The sequence below is a fragment of the Cnephaeus nilssonii genome, assembly GCF_951640355.1.
Source record: "Cnephaeus nilssonii genome assembly, chromosome: 3".
In the NCBI taxonomy this organism is placed as follows: Eukaryota; Metazoa; Chordata; class Mammalia; order Chiroptera; family Vespertilionidae; genus Cnephaeus; species Cnephaeus nilssonii.
Window position 1 is genome coordinate 37,668,284 of NC_137074.1, and position 21,975 is coordinate 37,690,258.

General features: G+C 38.7%; 1 protein-coding gene across 1 annotated transcript in view; it reads left to right on the top strand.

The window, feature by feature from the left end:
* Window positions 1-21,671, top strand: part of KCNMB2 (potassium calcium-activated channel subfamily M regulatory beta subunit 2) — a gene marked incomplete at both ends in the record, with an annotated part of 30,992 nt that extends 9,321 nt beyond the window's left edge. The window contains 3 exons of the mRNA XM_079767314.1: window positions 5,818-5,988; window positions 8,312-8,507; window positions 21,387-21,671. Of these exons, the coding sequence (XP_079623440.1) occupies window positions 5,818-5,988; window positions 8,312-8,507; window positions 21,387-21,671 (652 nt within the window). The remainder of the gene's footprint in view (window positions 1-5,817; window positions 5,989-8,311; window positions 8,508-21,386) is intronic.
* Between the last annotated feature and the right edge of the window lie 304 nt (window positions 21,672-21,975).

Consider the following 21,975-nt stretch of genomic DNA (forward strand, 5'->3'; position numbering starts at 1 on the left):
ACCAAGTAAATTAAACTTCATGAATCTTCAAAAAGCTATTAAAGATGTCCATCCAAAATCAATTACCGTAACCTTATGAATGGTTAAAAGAAACAAATGTGGGTTCATTGATTAAGCTGATCAATATATTAAAATAATCATAATGTGAAATTTGCCATAAGGATCTCAGTGATGCTAAAATGTTAGCAAAATAGCAAATGATTCTAAAAATAATTTTTAAAAATAAATATACACTGAAAGGCTCCCATAGGAAATATTAAACTTTTGTTACATTTATTAGAAGAATATATTCAGATACCTATTCAAGAAAGATGTATCTATGAATATAGTCATAAGAAGACTAAGCCTCCCTAGAAAACAGCTTTTTTAAAAATCAAACAGATCTTAAAATACTGCTAAAAAGAATATATTCATAAGAATATACTTTATAATTGAGTGTATTTTTGAAATATAGTCAAAATATTTATAAGAAAAATGTACTCATATTAATTTACTAATATAACAACACTTCTTAAAATTACTTTATTACATCTGTAAATGTGATAAAGTGGGCCAATTATTCATTGTAGCAAAGTAATCCTTCAATAAATTGGTAAATTGATTCATCTTGGTGCATTAGCCTTTCAGTATCTGATCCCTTGGCAAATCCACCCCCAATATATTGGCCTGCTTCCCTCTTGTACTCCTCTCTAATCAGTCTCATTGCAATGCACATAATTATTGATATCTCCCCAGTTCCCTCAGGACATGTTTTATTCACTTTGTATCCCAGAACTTAGCACAGTGTGCTATGAAGACTTTAAAAAACATTGACAAATGAATTAATGAATGATCTTTACCCCGTGTTAACCTGAATACTTTTCTCCTGCAGACTAATACCCAGAGAATCTTAATTTAAATGGGAGAAAGACAAGGAGAAAAATATTTTTTGCACATTTTATTCTTTATATCCATATTTGTATGTATATAGCCTCATAAATATTTTGCTTATGAACTATAGACCTAATATCAAAGTTTAAGAAACTATCCAAATATGGAGCTTGAAATAAAATTGTACTGTGTTGACTATTGCTTGGGGTAAAAATGAAGCTTTATTGGACAATTAAAAATATTTTATGCAAAATATTTTGTTATGTTTAAATTTGCCTTGTAGACTTATCAATAATTCATATGCTCCAAAAGGATTTGGGCAAAATGTTCCCTATATATGTAGAAAAGAGTGTACAGATCTACTATTTGTTATTGTCAACATGTGTAAATGTTGATTTGTATCAACCATACTAATTCATGGTTCACCAGGAACCCTGAAGCCAAGACTGCCCCATCAGAACATAAACATACTGCTTTGCCAACACACACCAAGGCTAGATCTGCTTCATACTTATAAATCCAATTTCCTCCTTTATACCTACTGTTGGACATCCCCCATATTTGAAACTGAATTTGTAGTCATGCCCCAGATTCATTCTTCCTCCTGAAATCTCAACTTCAGTGAACTACATTGGCCTTCATTTCTTTATTTTTCCCAAAACCCCTTTTAAGTAGATTCACAGAGAGTAGTTACAAAGAGCCAAAGGGAGATAAAATATTAGCTGTTAGTAGTGGCACAGTAACTCCCAAAGTACAAGGCTTCCTAGGATTAAGGATGATGTTTAGGCTTGAGGCCCAAAATACACCATTGTACTTCTTCTTCCTAGCATTGAAGACAACTTGGGATGGGACAGATACCTCACTAATCCACTTAGTCTCAGGCTGTGGACATTCCCTTCCCCAACTGGAACTTACTTCCTGGAGATAGGAAGTACACACCAGGCCTGACTGAACAAAGGCAAGTCCAAAGGATGAAAAAAAATTGTGCTTCAAACTCACCCAAAAGATAGACTTGACCCCTGACTGTCAGACTCTGGCCCATCTCATCAATCAATTAGTCATTCCTCTCCACCTGAGCTCAGGACATTATGTTTGTCGGAGAGAGAATCTATAAATGTACAATCAACCTCTCCCTTCCACCAGGGTAAAGGTCCTCTCTTTGGAGCCCTGATAAGTAGAGAAATAAGGTTTCCTTCTTTAATACTCTCTGCCAATTCCCCAGTCATTTAAGCTAAGTTCTTGGACATAAATCTGAACTATATCATTTTTCTTACTTCCTAACCATCCCCTATATTCTATTGATCACCAGATCCTGAAGTTTTATCCCCCAGATCTTTCTCCATACTTCCTTTTTTCTCCATCTAGACTACCTTGATCCTAGATCCTCATAATCTCTTGCCAACACAACAGTAACAATCTTCTAATTCTTATTTCTGATTTAAATCTTGTTCCATTTCTAATCCATTGTTTCTCCACATTACAGCCAGAATGATCATTCTGAAACTCAGTTCTTATTATGTCACCCTCATGTCACACACAGCTTCCCATTAACTACAGGGATAAGGGCCAAACTCTTTAGAATGAATTACAGAACTCTTATGTCCTACTACCTTTCCAAACTTAACTGCCCGATTTCCCCATTCCATATTCATTCCAATAACATGGAAATGCTTGTAGTTTCTGACAGTCACCATGCAGCTGCAAATCTTCATCCATTTGTTCATGTGATTCCTTCCATCTGAAAAACTCTTGACTCCCTGTCTCATTTGGTTAACTCTGATTCAACTTTGAAGATTCTGTTGAAGCCAACACTCCTTCAGAAGCTTCCCATGATCTCAATACTTGTCCCTGCCCTGCTCCCTCAAGCTGGGGAAATTACTCCTCTTCTGTACTCATTCTGTGAATAGCTCCATCATTGAATTGACTACCCTGGGTTGATTTTTTTTTCACGTCTGTCTTCCTCTTGGTTAGTGGCCATATCTCCAGTAACTAGAGGTTACCAGCACTCAAGATAAATTTGCGGATTTAAATTGAACTCTTTGTTTTCCTAAATCATTTCATTCCTTGATTTATTCATTAATTCAATAACGTATTAATGAATTTTATGAATTTCACCCCACTCACCCACTTTTGTTTTGCTGAGTAATATCCTAATTTTCCAGATGTGTCTGGCCTGTGTGGAAACCAATCATCTTCCCGCTTCGCTACACATTCCAGAGCATATGAAGACATTTGTTAGCCATTTTCAAATTGTGATTTGTAAATTACCCACTTGAATCATTTTTATATGCTCTTATTCCAGTGACATTCCTGACTGATTACACTTTGTCTTTTTTATGAGGATAGACTGGCATAAGTGATGCTGTCTAACAGCCTAACACTGGAACTGAGACTAATGCTCCCTCCTTGCTGGCTTCCATCTGCAGAAAATGCAACTCTCAATGGCAGCCATCAGAATTAACTACATTTTGATGAACAATAATAGCAAAGTAACATCAGATTATTATTTCACAGAAGGTCTTTAAAGTCAGATTCAGCCTGTTTCTTCTTGTTTCAGAAATTTGCCTGCTCAAGAGCTTTAGCTGCTAATGGGCACTGATTTTTTTTTTCTTTTTGAAATTCCAGTTCATAAAGGATCAACTTTAAAGAGCTTCAATATAAAACCTACATTTTCTAAAGAAAATCTCAGAAAATAATAGGAAATATTGGAGGGTGGGAGGTGGCTAGCTAGTCCAGGAGCAGTGGGTTTGGGAACCTGAGAATAATGAACAATAGGGTCTCTCCCTGCATCTGGCAATCAGGATAATGAATGGCCAGATTGAGTGAGGGCAGAAGCCAGGAAGGATGCAGCCATGAAAAGAAGAAGAACAAAGGCCTCTCTATTATTCTCTTCCCATGATGGGCCCATTCCTCCAGGAAAGAGTAAGATTTGTATAACTATCTCATAAAGAGAACTTTAAAATAATAGCAATAATAGTAAGCTAATTGGTTGATTTTACATCTAATAACCAGATTAATAAATACTATACCTTAAAACCTTTTGGAAATACATTAAGTATATAAACAACCTCTTTAAAGTTGATGTTTTATGAACTGGAATTTAAAAAAGAAATACATATATCAGGAATCAAAATATTTAACAACCAGCCCAAAATGTATCTGCCAACTAGAACAGATGCCTGCCATAAACACTAGTAAGGCCATTCTGGAGCACAGAGTTAAATGAATATTCACACAATTGAATATACACACATCTGCACAAATTCCAGACATCTCTTTCCTCTCCTGCCAAGTTCTATACTGAATTCTACTCTAGTTTCTTTTTTAAACAACAAGAATGACTAATGATAAAAAATGTTAAAGAAAAATCTGAAGTTATTCTTGTGTATGTTGTTTTATTGCCTGAAGCTAAAAAAATGATATGAGTTTCTTTCTCCATTTTCAGTCTTCTATGTGTCCTCTCCCTTCCCAGGCCCTAAAGACCTACAACTCCCCAGCTCCCACACCCCTTTGATTCAGAGCTCCCATCTCAAAATAGAAACTAAACGAGATCTCATACTGCTCCTTGGCCACCTGCCTTGATGGAATCCCTGAGCATTGCCTTCTTTCCTATTCTTCTCACGTATCTCTCCAAGCACCCCGAGCAATTTCTTACTTCTTTTCTTCTTTTTCTTCCAGACCTGTTTCAATCCAATCCTCTACTGATGAGCTTTTTATGTTTTTTGTTTTCTTGGCCATTCAGTCATTTAAAAATTCTTTGGAGAATAGTAATTTTAGGATGTTCTGAGGCTCATGTCATGGACCCAAACTCTCACCCCATTTTTCAAAGGGAACATTCACGTAATGCTAGTTATTCTACTGGATAACTTACTTATGTATCTCATTTAACAATTACAATGCAGTGGACATATTATTTCCACTTTCCAGGAACCTGAGAATCAGAAAGGCTGAGGAACTTGTCCTTGATCACAGAGCTAGTAGGCAGTGAAATCAAGCTTTGAATTCAGGAGATCGTTTTACTCCAATTTCATGTTCTTTCAGACCCAATATTGCTGCTGTATGATAAATGGCAAAAATAATAATAATAACTATCCAAAGTCATAGAATCTTGCCTTCATTTGACTAACATTTTTCTGAACTCACTCAAGGGTTTACAAATAAAAGAAGGCTGATTCACCACTCCATATCTCAACATTGCTTATAAATCTTAAGCCAACGCAACCCTAAGCTTAAGGAAAATGTTAACCAAAATAAATTCTGTATTTTACTGCTGAGGGGAAATAAGGTGTGAAGTTGACAGATTCTGAATTAACATTCCATTATGTATTCAGAGAGTATAAAAATATCAGTGATGATCAGCTGGGGGTTAAATGGCAAAGGAACAAACCCAAAGTATATGTTAAGGGTTGAGAGGATTGTTTCCCTTCTTTAGATTTAGAGAGAAGGAAAAAGTATTTGCAGATAGACATGGACCCAAGTAAAGAAGGACTTCTTTTTTTTTTTCTTTAAAGAAAAATTCTTGGGATACATTATAATAATTTATATTTTTAAAACACTTGTAATTTTATTGTTGTTTTGAATATGCTCCTGAAATTTTTTTTATCAAACTGTCTATATTTTATTAGCAAATGGTCAAATAATGCAGGTGTTCCATGAAAGGAAAGTTTGGGCTACTTGTTTCTGCTCAGGGTTGAGATGTGTGTGTTTGTGTGTGTGTGTGTGTGTGTGTGTGTGTGCCTGTCTGTGTGTGTGTGTGTGTGTGTGTGTGTGTGTGTGTGTGTGTGTGTGTGTTGGGAGGCAATGGGCACATACTGGGATCTAATTGCACTCAGGCAGGTTTGGAGGGGCTCCTCTTAGCTGCCCTGCCCTAATAAGGCATGGGAAGTGACTTACCTACTCTCTGGTAGCTGTAAATCTCATATAAGACTTTATTATTTTCAACCTCAGAAATATTTACCAAAAAATCAGGGACCACGACCTCTTGGACAAAAGGAAAACCGTCACAGCACTGAAAGCAGGAGAGGACCGGGCCATTCTCCTGGGACTGACCATGATGGTGTGCTCCATCATGATGTACTTTCTGCTGGGAATCACACTCCTGCGCTCATACATGCAGAGGTAACACCATTAGCTGATTGGGTCACTTGTCTTTGTCTCCTCCTCCCCCCTCCTCCCCCATAGATTATCAACCTCAGATCCTCTTCCTCCCCTTCTTTCCTAATAAGAACTTTAAGCTGAACATAATATTTTTCAATAAAGTTGTCTAATGATAATGATAAAATAGCTCTGTGTATAAACTTCCTACCATGTGCCAGGATCCATACATTACTTGTTTAATTCTCATAACAATTTTATAAGGTATACATGAATATATGCACCATAAAAATGGCAAAACTGAGGCTCGGGATAGAAATAATTTGCCCAATGCCACACAGCTCTAGCATATGGCAGAACCAAGACTCAAACCCACATCCCACTAATTCCAGGGACCCTGTTCTTCCCTCTTCACACTTCTGTTCATTCTCCACCCTCATTCCTCCCCCACCCACCCCACTCCTCCATCACCCCACACATCAGTGGTCTCAACTGTACATTAAAACTTCCTGAGAAACTTTTTGAAATACCGGTCTCATTCCCCACCATCATTCCAGAGGTCATATTTAATTGGCCTGGAATGGAACCAGTCATCAGTACCTTTTAAATGTATCCAGGTAATTCTAATACATATGCTGTCAAGGCTGAGAAACACTGCTATGCACCAACTTGAAAAAAAATTACAGATTTTGAACCCTTTTTATTTTAACATTTGCCCATGGGTTACTGAATAGATAGGGAGGCAGTTAAGTACTGAGACATCATGTGTATTCTCCCCTGAGTAAGCCACAGCATCTCTAGCTAACTCTGCCCATAATTTGGACACTTTGAGCACAGGAAAGCCCAGCATTGCTCGAACAAATAGAGAAAAATCTCACAGTGGTTCAGCTTAAAGAGATGAGAGTCTTTCAAATGAAAAACTGAGGTTTCAATCCAAAAGAAAATCAAATGATTTTGTGGCATTCAGTTCTCCACCTAAATTACTACTTTCACGTAGATGCAAACTCTAGCTGAAACACAGTAATTTGCTAAAATTAAGGCATCTTCTTTCCCATTTGTGGCTGCTCTGCTCTATTTCTCAGATGCCTTCAGCTGTCTCCTTCTCAATGAAAGTGCTGATTGCTGCCTCAGGGTCCCAGTGTTCACTGGTTCCAAAACCACTTTCGGATCCTCACATCTGCTTAGAGCCATCAAAGACTCTTTCCTCCCTGGATAAGCAAACTCTGACTACCCAGGTCCTAGGAAAATACAATTTGCCACACCAGAGAGGGTCAGGGCTACTATGCTGCCTCTGGCATAAAATTGGACATTGCATGGGGGGCCCTGTCAACACATGTTCTGCAAAAGGAAGGGGTATCCATCTGCAAAGAAAGCGGCTGTCTTCTGTTCACGATGGTTATTGGCTTATCCCCAGAAACAAACTCTTGATTGCTGGTGTGTTTCTTCCTAGTCACAAATGTGACCCTTGATCAGATACTTTTAAATACTTTAGAATGAAAATCTGGCCAATGAGCAGCTGGAAGTTGTTGGGTTTGTTTGTTTTTTAATTTTTCTAACTGAGAGGTCCCAAGAGGACATTTGTCCTCTTTTTCCACAGCACACAACTCCACGGACCCAGTCTGGGCCTTGGAGAAATCAGGATTGAGTGGAATCACAATCTCCATCACTCACTAGCTGCATGTCTTCACATGCTACTTGTTTTCTCTGACCCTCAGTTCACTCACCTTCAAAGGGAATTAATACCCAACTTATAGAGTTGTTGGGAGGATAAGAGAGGATAATGCATATAAAACACCAGTTAGGGTGAAAAGAGATACACAAATGATTGCTCTTGGTACAATGATTGATCTTATTAGAAAGGCCTTAAAGAAATGTATCCCTGCCCCTCCATCTGTCAAATTGGACCTCAAAGCCTCCACCCCTTTGTCATATTCCCTCCTCTTCTCCCCTTATACCGTCTCTGCTACAAACTGGGCAGGCTTTGCAGAGGTGAGGACTGGGCATGGCAGGAAGCTGCTTGCAAGGTAATACAGGTGAGTGCAGGTTTGATGTCATAAGATGTTTTATGCTTACCAGTGAATTTGAGATAGGAAAGAAGCATTGGAAAATATTATACTATAACCAATGCAAGTCATTGAAAGAGTTCTCAGGTGCCAGGTAAATTTATCTATGTTTATATTATGGTTTGCCCGAAGCTGCTCTACTCAAAAGCATAAACTTTAATAACTAGGCTGTATTATAGATTTGAAAACGTTTCTTCAGGCTAAGGACAAATGATCCCCTCTAATTATGCCTTCCTTGCTGTGAGCGCTTTGGACCTGTGTTTACTCTCCCCGTCTCCCTGTAGCGTGTGGACCGAGGAATCTCAATGCACCTTGCTGAATGCGTCCATCACGGAAACATTTAATTGCTCCTTCAGCTGTGGCCCGGACTGCTTGAAACTCTCTCAGTACCCCTGCCTCCAGGTGTACGTCAACCTGACTTCTTCAGGCGAAAAGCTCCTTCTCTACCACACCGAAGAGACGATGAAAATCAATCAGAAGGTAGGTCACCCCCACAGGGCTCCCACACCCAGCTCCCCTCTCTGAAGACCCCTGTGCCAGCATTTCAAAGGAAAGCACCACCAGGGAGCAGGCCCTGCCTCATCTGTAAACAGAACTCACTATTTGACTCTGGCCTGGGAAACATTTATTTTCTGTGCACGTTGTGGACAAATCATTCCCCCATGCTGTGGCAGTGCAGATTTACCCTTTCCTTCTTTTTCGAAGAGAAAACTTCCCATCCTTATTTATTCACAACTGGACTGAGTCTCTCAAAGCAAACATACAGCTTAGAGTTGTACCAGCCAGAAAACCAGCTATTTGTCATATACCTGGGAGCCATGAGGTAAAGCTGTATTTGGCTTTTCCACAGTCATTGTCACTTGAGTCCTGTGGTCTTGGGGATGTAACTTAACTTCTCTGAGCCTCAGCTTCCTTATCTCTGAGAAGGTAAAGACAATGGTCATCTTTCAAGGTCATTGTGAGGGTTAGAGCAGAGGGTGTAAGGTGCTGAACGGAGCACGGTGCCTGGCACAGGGCAGACCTTCGATCCACGGTCACAGTGTGTGCGCCTGTGTGTCTTTCTCCATGTATGTTATGTCCATAGGGGCTGCATTTTCCAGCCCTGCTCACGTTCACAGGGTGGGTGCTCCACACATGCGTATTGTATTAAAGCTGCACATAAAATTTGTAGTTCTAAGGTCTGGGATGACCAGTAAAGTGCCAGCAGAACCAACCTGCCATTATCGGTTTGAAGTTAAACATATTTAGTTGGGGGTGTATGGTAGTAATTCAGAGGCCAGAGTGCTCTCCCATGCCAAAACAACCCGAAGCCACTGCAGTAGAATAAATGGCCCTCATGACCCAGACACTGCCCTCAGGAACTCTTGTCCTTCTTGTCAATGCTTTTCATTACCATTACCAGCTCTTAAATGACATAGATTGTATGAATTGGAGCTTTGAAGCTTGATACTTTAACATAGGCTTTATTTTGTGATAGATTGGCACAAAGTAAGGAAATCTACATTTTGTTTTTATTGCAATAACTTAAAAGAATTCTTGCAAATATCTCTGAGGACTCAAAATAATGAGTATTTCAGGGAATGTCTTTTGAAGATCTCTGCTCTGATTTCCTTTGTTTGTGGTAGCCACAAACAATACCAGTCCTTGCCGTGTTCTGCAAATCTTTAAAGCCCAGCTCTCCCACATAGCGTGTGTTTTTCAACATCTTCCCTCAAGTCAGATTTCTAAATCAAAGCTGACCTGTAACAACGAAGGCCTATAAAACTCTCACATCTTCGTGGAATTGGAAATTGGCCAAAGTTAAATAAGCATGAAAAAAGTGGGACATCGTTCCATTTCCTCGTTTTGACATTTTATCACTACAGCCCTGTGAATGCATAAACACGGCTATAAACAGGAATTGGACCTCCCATAGAAAGTCTCAGGTAAAAATTTAGGACCAGTATCTTGTCTGCTGTCAGCATGGTAGTAGGTCATTTGTTTGTTGTTTGCCCCATTACCTTGTTTTTTACTGTGAATTACAGCACACATGTAGAAACATGCAAGAAGTGAAAGTATACAGCTCAAGCATTTATCACAGAGATCCCCATGTAACTACCACAAGGGTAAAGAAACAAAACATTCCTGCACCACAAAAACACCCTCATGCCTCCTCCCAATAACTATCGACTCTGCCCCCTGCCAAAGATAACTGCTGTCCTGATATTATGGCAATTACTTACTTTTTTTTTTTTGTAGTTTTATCACCTAAGTATATATCCCTACACACTGTACTTTAGTTTTGCCTGGTTTCTAAACATGATGTAAATTGAATCATACAGAATATTTCTCTTTGTACCTGGCCTCCTTCACATAACACTATGTTTGTTAGAGTCATTCCATTTGGTGGTAGTTCATTCACTTTTACTAAAGTATTATAGCCCATGGTATGAACATGCCAATTTATTTACTCATTCTACTGTTGAAGGAAATTTTGAGTTTTCTACAGTTTGGGACCAATACTAATAATTCAGCCAGGCATATTCTCATATATGTCTCTTGGTGCACAAGCACACACATTTCTGTCAGGTATAAACCTGGGAATGGAATATCCAGATCATAAAGCATACTTATCTTAGTTTAGGAGATAATGCCAAATGGTTTTCCAAAGTGCCTCTCACCAACCCTATGGGTATGAGAGTGTTTATTGCTCCAAATCCTCACCAACACTTGGTATCATTTGTCATTTTAATTTTAGCTAATATGGCAATATTTCCTTTGGTTCTCAGGACTCAAGTGCTTTTTCATTTACTTACTGGCCATTTGGATATCCTCTTTTGTACAATATCTGTTCAAGCCCCTGGTCCATTTTTCTATTGGAGTGTTTCTTCTTCACATTCATTCTAGAAATTCTTTAAATCTGGATATTACCTCCATTGGTTAATATGTCTTGCAAATATCTTCTCCCATTATGTGGCCTTCTCACTCTCTTAATGATGTCTTTGAAAGAAGGAAGTTTATCATTTTAATACAGCCAAATGTTATATTTTTCGGTGTGTTATTTTTGTGCGTGTGAGCATCCTATTTAAAGTGTCTACCTACCCTGAGGTCATGAAGTCATTCTCCTAAGTTATCTTCTAGAAGCATATGGTTTCTCTTTTCACACTTAGAGTACGATTAGCCTGGAATTGATACTTATGTAGAAGTCAAGTTTCTGGGTTTCTTTCTTTTTCTTTTTCTTTTTTTTTTTTTATGAGCATCCATATGCCCAAATCCATTATTGAAAAGATCACCCTTTCCTTACCCGATTATTCTTATAATCCCATTTCCCCTTCTATTTTCTTAAAAGTTATCTGTTCTATTGTTATTAATTTAGTGTTTAGCCTACAAATTACAACTTGCAATCTTGACTAATCAAGAACAATAAAAAATTTCATTCACTGAGGATAAAATTCTAAGTTTGTCGTTATTTTGTTTCTGCACGTTGAAAACATGCCATTCTCTTTTGGTGAGCATTTTTACTATTTAGAAATCAGCTTTAAGCTAGTTACTGCTTCTTTGAAGGTAATCTTCATCTATTTTAAAGATTATTTTCTTTGGTTTTCTGAAATTTAACTATTATTTGCCAAAGTGCACATTTATTTTTATTTAGCTTACTTAGTGTTCTCAGGGTTTCTCTCCCTGTTCCTTGAGGTTCTTTGTCAATTTTAGATAGTTTTTCGTCATTATCACATCAAATACTATCTTTGCTCTCATTCTCTCCCATTTCTTCTGCTTAAAATCCAAATTGACCATATGTTAGGTTTTCTCAATGTATCCTCTGTGTGTTTTATTCTCTTTATTTATTTTCCCTCTTTTTGTCTCTCTGAGCTTCATTCTGGATATTGACCTATCTTCTAATTTGTACTTCTTTCCTCAGCTCTGATTAATCTACTGTTAAATCCATCCTTTGAGTTCTTAATTTCTCTTACTGTAATTTTCATGCATAAAACACCCATTTGGGTCTTATTTTATAATTTTTACTTTTCCGTAATATTCTAATTCTTGTATTTTAAATCCTTTGACATAAAAAGTAAATTGTAGTTATTTTAAAGTTTATTTTGATGATTTCAATATCTGAAGCCCCTATGTGCCTATTCTTTTCTCTTGGGATATTTTTTCCGTGTTGTATAATGTCTGGTTAATTTTTATTAGGTTTCAGACATCATATTTTAAATTATTATAATAATAATTTAATCCTAGAATGATGTCATATTTTCCAAAACTTATTTCCATTTGCCTCTGCCAGGCCCCTGAGGATATTAGCCATTAATGACCATCTCATTCTGACTTCATAAGTTGAGACATTCAAGTCTGAACTGAAGTCCCTGTGAGGACCTGTTTGCTTCAGGTTTACCATTACTCCTATGATGCAGCCCTTAAGAGTCCCAACACAAAGTAAATGAGGGGACGTCATCAGGGGCCCCACTTGATAGGCCCTCACTCTGCAAGGCTGTCAGAAATATCATTCACCCTCCAGGCTCTCAGCCCTCTCCTGGAATCAGCAGATGCTCCCAGGGAAAAGGTGGCATCAAACACTGACTCCCCTCCCTGGCCTGGTAGTTTTTCACTCTCTGAATAGCTGTCCTCTTCCCTTAATCAGAAATATAGCCCAGCCAGCATGGCTCAGTGATTGAGCATCGACCTATGAACCTGGAGGTCATGGTTGTATTCCTGGGTTGTGGGCTCGATCCCCAGTGTGGGACGTGCAGGAGGCAGCCGATCAATGATTCTCTCTCATCACTGATGTTTCTATCTTACTCTCCCTCTCCCTTTCTCTCTAAAATAATAAAAATGTATTTTAAAAAATCAGAAATATATGCATTGAAAATACAGTTATCTGCATGTCAGCAGGCCATTAGACCATGATCTTAGTCCAGCATGAAAAATATTCAAGATATTTCTGGGAGTGGGGGGTTAAAATACTCTTTATGTGGATCTTTCCTTCCTATTACCCTTCCCCAAGCTCACTAAAAATAATAGCCTTCCCCCTAGTTACCAAAAAAAAATGGTATTTTTATTCAGATACATAAGGCACTGCTGACAATGTTTGATTTGAGACAACAGGAGGCAACGGACATCAAGCAAGCAAGCTGTCGGTATTTTTGTAGAAAATATCCAAAGGATTTTATTTTTAAATTTTTACACTCTCTCATATATCCCTTTTCCTTAGCCTGCAAACACAGTGCCCAGCCTCTCGTCAACATTACAGCTAAAGCTGCTTAAGCTGATACGCTGGCTCCTCTTGTGGGGCCATTACCTGCTTAACAGTCTCTGGGAGCTACAAGTGGGCTCAAGGCCCTGGCTCCCCTGGTCACAAGGTGCCACTGGAATCTTAAACGGTGGCTAAGTGTTAATTCACTACGGTTGTTGAATTTCTCAGTGCTTTGGGAGTTTAAACATTTCTACCCACCAGGGATTCTTAAAACATACCCATCTGGTTTGAAAGTAAATTTACAGTGAATTTTGGTACAAAACAAGAAAATATAACCATTTTTTTGGTATGTGGCAGAATACCATATATATATATGGTATTTTATCTATCATGGAGAAGATAGCTATTTTTGGTGGAGAATAAGTTCCATAAATTAGCCAGTTATTTACCACTCCAAACTCAGTGTCACCCCTCACTTTGTCACCCATTCTGAAGCCTTCTGGGCTAAATCCTGAGAATATGCATATCTAGAACAGGGTTTCTCAACCTCAACACTATTGCCATTTGGGGTGGAATAAATCTTTGTTTTCTGTGAAGGTGAGTGGGGGGCTTGTCCTGTATGTTGCAGGATGTTTAGCAGCATCCCTTGCCTCTAACTACGAGATCCCTAGCCTCCTCCTCCCTCCAGTTATGGTAACTAAAAATGGATCCACACAGTTCTGAAACACTGCTCTAGATTTTATTTCACTTTGAGCTTGGATTCTGTGAGATTCTGGAATCCTAAGCGAACCTTGTACCCATTGAGTTCCTCTGTACAGCATTAGTAAGGTAAGGGGAGAAGGGAAGAAAATTAAGTGGAGTTGAGAATCTAAATGTGAAAAAACAGGGACCCAACATTTATTAAGTTTCCACTATGAATCTGAGCCCAGCACCATGCTAAGAACTTTATAAAAATTATCTCATTTAATCCTGACTAAATCCCTACTTCTAAAGATGTTATCAGGAGCTCAACAAGTGCCAGGTGCAGTATAGTACTCAATATTTTACATGAAGCTCGCTTATTTAATTTCAGCAGAAATCCCACGTATTAAGCACCACTAATACCTCCACTTCACAATAATGAAGCTGAGCTCGGAAAATGAAATAATTTCCCCAAAGTCACACATTCACTAACTAGGTCTGAATTAAAAATCTAAGTCTCTTTACCTCATCATACTATCTCTTAAAGAGAAAATATTAGAGCATTCTCTTGAGAAAGGAAAGATAAGAGTTCTGAAAAATCCAAATTCCTTGAAATAGTTATCTTTCTGAATGGCATATTTTAGTGAACAGCTGAAACTTCATGCCATTCCATCATATTCTAGAGGTACTTAAGTAAAAGGCCATGAGCAAAGGATAGAATTATCTGTGATCCATAGGGAAGGTCAGGGGTGTATATTTAGTACCAGTTTACAGAGGGTGGATATTAAACAGATGTAAGTGCAACCTGATAGGGGGGAGAGGAGAAAGCCTGCTGGAAATTTGACATATGATATCCTCAAAGCTAGTACCTTAATTTTAGGGATATTTATTAGGCATTTGCTGAAACTGCAATGGACCAAAGATTCAGAAATGCTTTGGTTATTAATGGAGTTCAGTCACTGCTCACCAAAACTGAATTCTGGAACAGCTAAGTGTACCTTTATGCATAAATGAAAGGAGGAATGTGCCTGAAGGAGGCTCATACTGAGCATCAAGAAGAGAAGCATGGAGAAAGAACCTACTCCTTTCCAATTTCCAAGAAAGGGGAACCTGGTGAAGGGCAAGGTCAGTTTACCTGTCTGACTTACTCTCAGCCTAATTGGAGACGTCATGGGTCTGGGAGCTCCATGGGTTAATGCTCTGGGAATTGACTAATCCCAAGGCTCTACACAGCTTCTGTTTCGTTAGTGGATTTCCTGGGTCTCTTAAGTATCTTCTCTATTCCAAATCAAGCAGAAATGCTGTCATAAATGTGAAAGCACAAAAAGGAAAAACCTCTCTCGGGAGGAACCTGTCTCGATACTGAAAGAAACAGGTACATAGCAGAGTGTGAATCCTATCTTCCTCTCATCTACCAAACATTTCACGCAGTCCTGCTTGTCAAAAATCAAGCAGACACTAGAAGTACAAACTAACAAGTGTAAACTAAATTTTGCAGGATTCACTTTCTTACAGAGTAGGAAGTCTTAAAAGAAAAAGAACATAGGGTCCCAATTTACCCTCTCAGCTCCTCTGTCCATCACTAATATTCAAAAAACTTAAAAGACCGAAATGTGCTGGGAAGCCAGAGCAGCCCAAGGCTGCCAGCTGGTGACCTCTGTCTACGTTCTTTGAATGTAGGGATGATTTTTTTCCTCTGGCACAGAACACAAATCCTGACACATCGTACATGCTTAATAAACATGTGCACAATATTTGTTGTTTGAGGACACTAGAAAAAGTTCCATCTGACTTTGGAACCAAGAAAATATTTTCTTAAATTGATTTTAGAAGAGACAGAGAGGGCGAGAGGAATATCAATGTGTGAGAGAAAATAGATTGGCTACCTCCTATATACACCCTGACCAGGAAATCACACCCACAACCTAGGGATGTGTCCTGACTGGGAATCAAACCCACAACCTTCAGGAGCATGTGACAACGCTCCAACCAACTGAACCACACGGGCCAGGGCAAGAACCAAGAATATTTATATTTCACATGAGCAATGTTTTTATTTTTGTTTTCTTTTTTTTTTTTTACTGTTTTTTTAATATATATATTTTATTGACTCTCTACAGAGAGGAAAGGAGAGGGAGAGAGAGCTAGAAACACTGAAGGGAAACATCAATTAGTTGCCTCCTGCACACTCCCCACTAGGGATGTGCCTGCAACCAAGGCACATGCCCCGGACTGGAATCGAACCTGGGACCCTTGAGTCCACAGGCCGACGCTCCATCCACCGAGCCAAACCAGTCAGGGCTTGTTTTCATTTTTATCTCATAGATATTGTGGACTAGAATGTCCTGGCTACTAAAAAGTTCTCAGAGCAAATTTGTGGCCCGCCTCTGTGAAAGCGTAAACTCTTTACTGAAAGCCTTTTTAACCTCATTCCTGGTGACATTTATTTCATCCGCCACCTTTCCTTGTTTGTGTACTTTTCCGGTTTCCTTTTAATTGATCTACCTTATATTATTTATGTTTTTTATAATCCTCACCTGAGGATATGTTTTTATTAATTTAGAGAGAGAGGAAGGAAGAGAGAGAGAGAGACACTGATGTGAGAGAGAAACATCAATCAGTTGCCTATCATAAGTGCCCAGACCAGGGATCCAACACAAAACCTAGGTATGTGTCCTGACCTGGAATCAAATCTGCAATCTTTCTGGTGTGCAGGACAATGCTCAACCAACTGAGCCACCGGCCAGGGCATGTTTATGTTTTTGATGCCTATGCCTAGCACACCCCCTGGCACATTGGAGACAATAGTGATTGGATTTTATTAACATCTAACCCTTCTGAAATAACACACCCTTCTTTTTATAAAAGAACAAGACCTTCCCCTAAGATGATCCTAAGAATTGATAGTTCCCTTCCTACCTTCAGATGGAAAAGGAGGCTGACAGGTGAGGTTGGTTATTCAGCCAAACACCCCCTCCGCCTGGCCCCCACTCCTCCCCACGTCCTTTATTTTCAGGTGAAGGCCTGTCACTTTGGGCTTCACACAGGCCTACAAAGAATGTCTAAGCAAAGCTCAAGAGGTAGTTTCTCAAAACTTCTATCATGAAACTAAAAATAACTCTACTGGTGTAAAAGATTCTAGAAATGAGCCCAAGAAAAAAATGTTCAGTGACTTTCTGAAGAACTGGGGAGAAGATGTACTTGCTGGACCTTTGTTGCCATGTCGGGAAAGGACAGTCAGGGGTAGGTGACAGGAGCCAGGTGTCCTCATCTGGGAGAGGAAAGGTCATGTTGTGGGGCCATCTCTGTGGTTTTCAATACTAAAGAGAATTTAAGGGATTGGGAAAGCAGAAAGGTTTATTAACAAAATTCAGGATGAAGAGAGATGTGGGACTAAATCTTCTGCTGAATGGCTGCCTCAGAGATTTGCTAGGTCTATATATTTACATGTTAAAGCACAAAAGAATAACCTATAGCCATGGTAAATATATATATATATATATATATATATATATATATATATATATTAACATACTAGAGGCCAGGTTCATGAATTCATACATGGGTGGGGTCCAGCCGCCGGCCCTGATGGGGACCGATCAGCCAGGTGACAGGGGGAGGGGCCATGGGTGGTTGGCCAGCTGGCCCCGCCCCTGATCACCCCCCCATTGGGGATGGGGACAGCCAGGAGGTGGGGGAGAGGGGTCGCTTGGCTTTTATATATATAGATTTGGATTAGTACTTATGTGTCTTGTGTATATAAAATTATTATTCATATGTTGCTTGGTATTATATATCACACAGTCTGAAAATTAATCTTTCCTATCCCACACCTCCCACTAAAAATATAAAAGGATCTAAAATGGCAAGATTTTGCCCTAGCCAGTTTGGCTCAGTGGATAGAACATTGACCTGCTTACTGAAGGGTCCCAGGTTTGATTCTGGTCAAGGACACATGTCAGGGTTTCGGGCTCTCTCCCCAGCAGGAGTGTGCCAATGATTTTCTCTCGTCATTTATGTTTCTATCTCTCCCTCTCCCTTTCTTCCCGAAATCAATAAATATATATAATACAATAAAAATGCCAAGATTTTTATCTTTTTGGTCTACTTACATTTTTCCAGCTAAGTATAGATCACTCCGTACAGTTTCCATTTGTTAAAAAATGCATTCTATGTAATCTAACCAAGCACATCAAATTATCCTTGAAACATATGATGAAATCATAAGATCACTAAATCTTCACCACAATTTCATATCAGCCTCAGAAACATACACATGGCTATAGTTTGAGCCACAGAAACAGAAATCTAGAATTCGAATACTAGATTACTCAGCATAATGTCAAATCTCCTCGGACACAAAAACAAGGAATATGAGACAAAAGCCATCCAACAGGACTGCTCCTGTAAAACCATATAACTAGGAGTTTTGCCCTCCTTCGAGTTTTCATCGTTTAATATGTGCACTTGGTTAAAGACTTGAGAGATCACATGGAGAGTGTGATATTCCAATAAGAAAATACATTAGGGAAAATTCAATGAGGCTTTTAATATTCATCATTTAATCTTCACACAAACCCTGCCAGGAAGGCTCTATAAAGAAGTTGATTCTGAGGAGCCAAGTAGCTCACTTATAAAAACACAGTCCCCAGATCTCTTGAACACAAGTCAGGGAGGGGCTCGTCAGACCACATGGTGTGTTCATTTTCACAACAGAGATCTGAGCAATAAGAAAAGTAAAGGAATGACTAGGGTAGAGTTTTCAGGGATCAGTAACAGACTTAGTGGGAGCTGATTTATGTGTGTTAAAAGGTGGCAGGTGGCAAGGTTAGAAAAGTTCAAAACACCCGGGCAAAGGAATCATTGTTCCACCAGCAATGTGGAGCTGCACTTGTATGTACCACTGGCCCCAGGACCCAAGTCCAATCAGGTATGGAATATGCCTCGTCTGGCCACTCCAAATGTGTACATTTGAGACCCTGATGGCTTGAAACTATAATAAGCAGCCTCTAAATTATGACCTTGCTAGATGGTCTCAAAAGTAATTTATATCCCATTTTATTTGGAAGAATCCTATCTAGTGCCAGAATTATTGTCATTTGGCTGACAAACGCTTCTTGAAAAATATTTTAAAGCCTCATCAATTCATGAGAGCATAAGAAAAGAAAAACCTCCATTTTTAATGAAATGCCATTTTTATTGAGATCCTTTCAATAACTTAGTAATCTTAGCCACTGAATCTACTACTATAAACAGTCTTGGCACAAAAATATACAGAAGCCAGATGCATTCAGAATCGAAATCCACTCTCTTTGAATTCAACCACAAATGGCTTGTCTGTGATTTTTCTTTTTAATATTTTGCTTCCAGAAACATTTTTAAATTTTTTAAAGGCATGATGGCTGCATTGAAGAAGGAAAAAAATGTATCTGTTTATTACCTTAAATCTTTTTGATCCAGAATGCATCCTGCTGGTAGAAAATTTGCTTCATGGTAGTTATAGGCAAATTTTCGTACTAAATTATAACTCACTGAGAAACTGTGCTTTCCTGGAGATACTTTCAGACCTTTAATGTTGTCCTAGTACCAGCTTCTGCTGTGCTCACATTTATGAGTATACTCACATTTATTCTTAGCCGATTAGACTTGAAGCTGCCAACCAGCTCTTGTTATGAAAACATTACTTTAAGCCTGGTTTACGATAAAAGCCCGCATGTTCATCCTCCATTCTTAACTAATCGAAGAATTTTCCTGCTGTCAAATAATCCAATGATTATAGCACAGCTTGGCTAACAAAGCAAGATACCACTGTAGCCACTAAAACATCAGAGGAAAGAGTGAGTCAAACATACTCCACTAGCAAAAGGCACTCCATTTATTTTATAGTTGTTTCCTGTGAAATCTACAAGTCTAAATGGTGCAGTTCCAGGATCCTACCTGAAGCTGCCCTGGGCGTACCTCAGTGTTCTCCAGCAGCCCACCTCATCCGGGTGTCTCAGAGTCACGTGAGTTGTGCATTGCACAACCCCAGGAGTGTCAGTCACATTGCAAAAGTCATAGATGTGATTATTTATAACAACTAATAAATTGGTAAAGAACAGTAAAATGGGTGAGGTGTTTTTTTGTTGTTGTCGTTTTCATAAAATCAGTATTATGACAGTTTTTCAACAGAAAAATAACAATTTTGAAGAGAGGGCCTGGTTTGCTAAAACACTGGATTAGCCGTGATCTTGTCAGAAACCAATTTAATTCAAATAAATCAATTAAATTAATTATTTGATAATGAATATAACAAGAGACAGGGATTTCTTTTTCTTATTAGGATATACCTTACCATAGGAAGGGTAAAGAGTTAACCAAGGATTCACACATCTCCCAGAAAAATGACTTAAATCACTTTTTTCCTAGCTTTTTAAAAAGTTAGATTTGTTGTTATAAGTTTTGTCACTGCCCATTTAGCAACCCAGGAAAGACGGTCACAGAGATTTCATCTCCTCAGAGACTGCTTTATAATTAGGAAAATGTGTTCAAAAACATATCCAATAAATTATAATTTAAAAAAACTACAGTTTATTAATGCCATCTGTATTCAGAGATGAGAGAGGAAAAAGAGAAAGGAGGACAAGAAGAAGGAATGGAGGGGAAAATTAAAGCAAGGTAAGGGGAGGGAAAGGCAGGGAAGGAAAAGAGATGCAAAGAAAGAATCAAATCAAACATTTAAGTATATAGAAAGGAAGAAAGGAGAGACATATAGTACAAGAGATATAGTAAGAAAGAGAGAAGGGGACAGTTCAAAGCAAAGATACTGCAAGTTCTCAGGTGGGTGCTGGTTGAAGAGTAAACTGATTTGGTACTGTTTTAATTTTTCTAGGTTTATGGAAAAAATTACTTTATTATGCTAACTGGGCATAAAACATTCATCAGAGCTCTTTATTCAATATTCCTACACTTTCTGATATTCTTTGTCAGCAATTCACTAGGGGTATAACTGTTGGGTGTTTGTTTTTTAACTATAGTAGTAAGGTGAACAAGGTGGCTTGGCTTAATTTAGCCAAAAAGATAAGAGAAACTACTTTCCCGGTAGCTTTTGATGTTACACGGACAGCTGTGGACAGACAAAAGACAGAAAGGTTGACATTCTGATCCCATGGAAAAGTGTGTTCATAGGGAATAATTAATACCCACTATGCTTAGCTATGGCAAAAAGACTCCATTGATGTCATCCAGTTTAATCAATGTTTAAACTTATTGGGTGAGCTATCAAAGTACATCTTGGAAGGATCCTTGAAAACATTGTTTTAATTAATGTGTGCATTCTTGGGGTTTCTGGAGGCACTAGTTTGAATATGAAAAGAGTAACCATCATGGTTATTTCACAGATCATTAAGTTGGCCTAGGTATCCGCCTGTACTGGACACGGATGGACACACACACACACACACACACACACACACACACACACACACACAGTATCTTCTGGTGACAATTTATCTCCTTTTCCACAGTGCTCCTATATACCTAAGTGTGGAAAAAATTTTGAAGAATCCATGTCCCTGGTGAGTGTTGTCATGGAAAACTTCAGGAAGTACCAACACTTTTCCTGCTATTCTGACCCAGAAGGAAACCAGAAGAGTGTCATCCTAACCAAACTCTACAGTTCCAACGTGCTGTTCCACTCACTCTTCTGGCCCACGTGTATGATGGCTGGGGGCGTGGTGATCGTTGCCATGGTGAAGCTCACACAGTACCTCTCCCTGCTCTGTGACAGGATCCAGCGGATCAATAGATAAAGGCAAAATGGACGAAATCGTTTTCTTTAAAGCTCAAATACTGTTTTCTTTCATTCTTCACCAAAGAACCTTAAGTTTGTAATGTGCAGTCTATTATGAGTTCCTTAATATATTCTTATACATAGAGCAATAATGCAAAAGCTGTTCTATATGCAAACATGACGTCTTTATTATTCAGGAAAAGAAATACTGTTTTGTGTTGGTTGGTTGTTTTCATAATCTTGTTTCGATGCTGGAACTAGTGCTTCCTTCTCTCATTCCACCAAAATAGGGCTCAGCTATTCATTTGCCAAGGTTTCCGGAG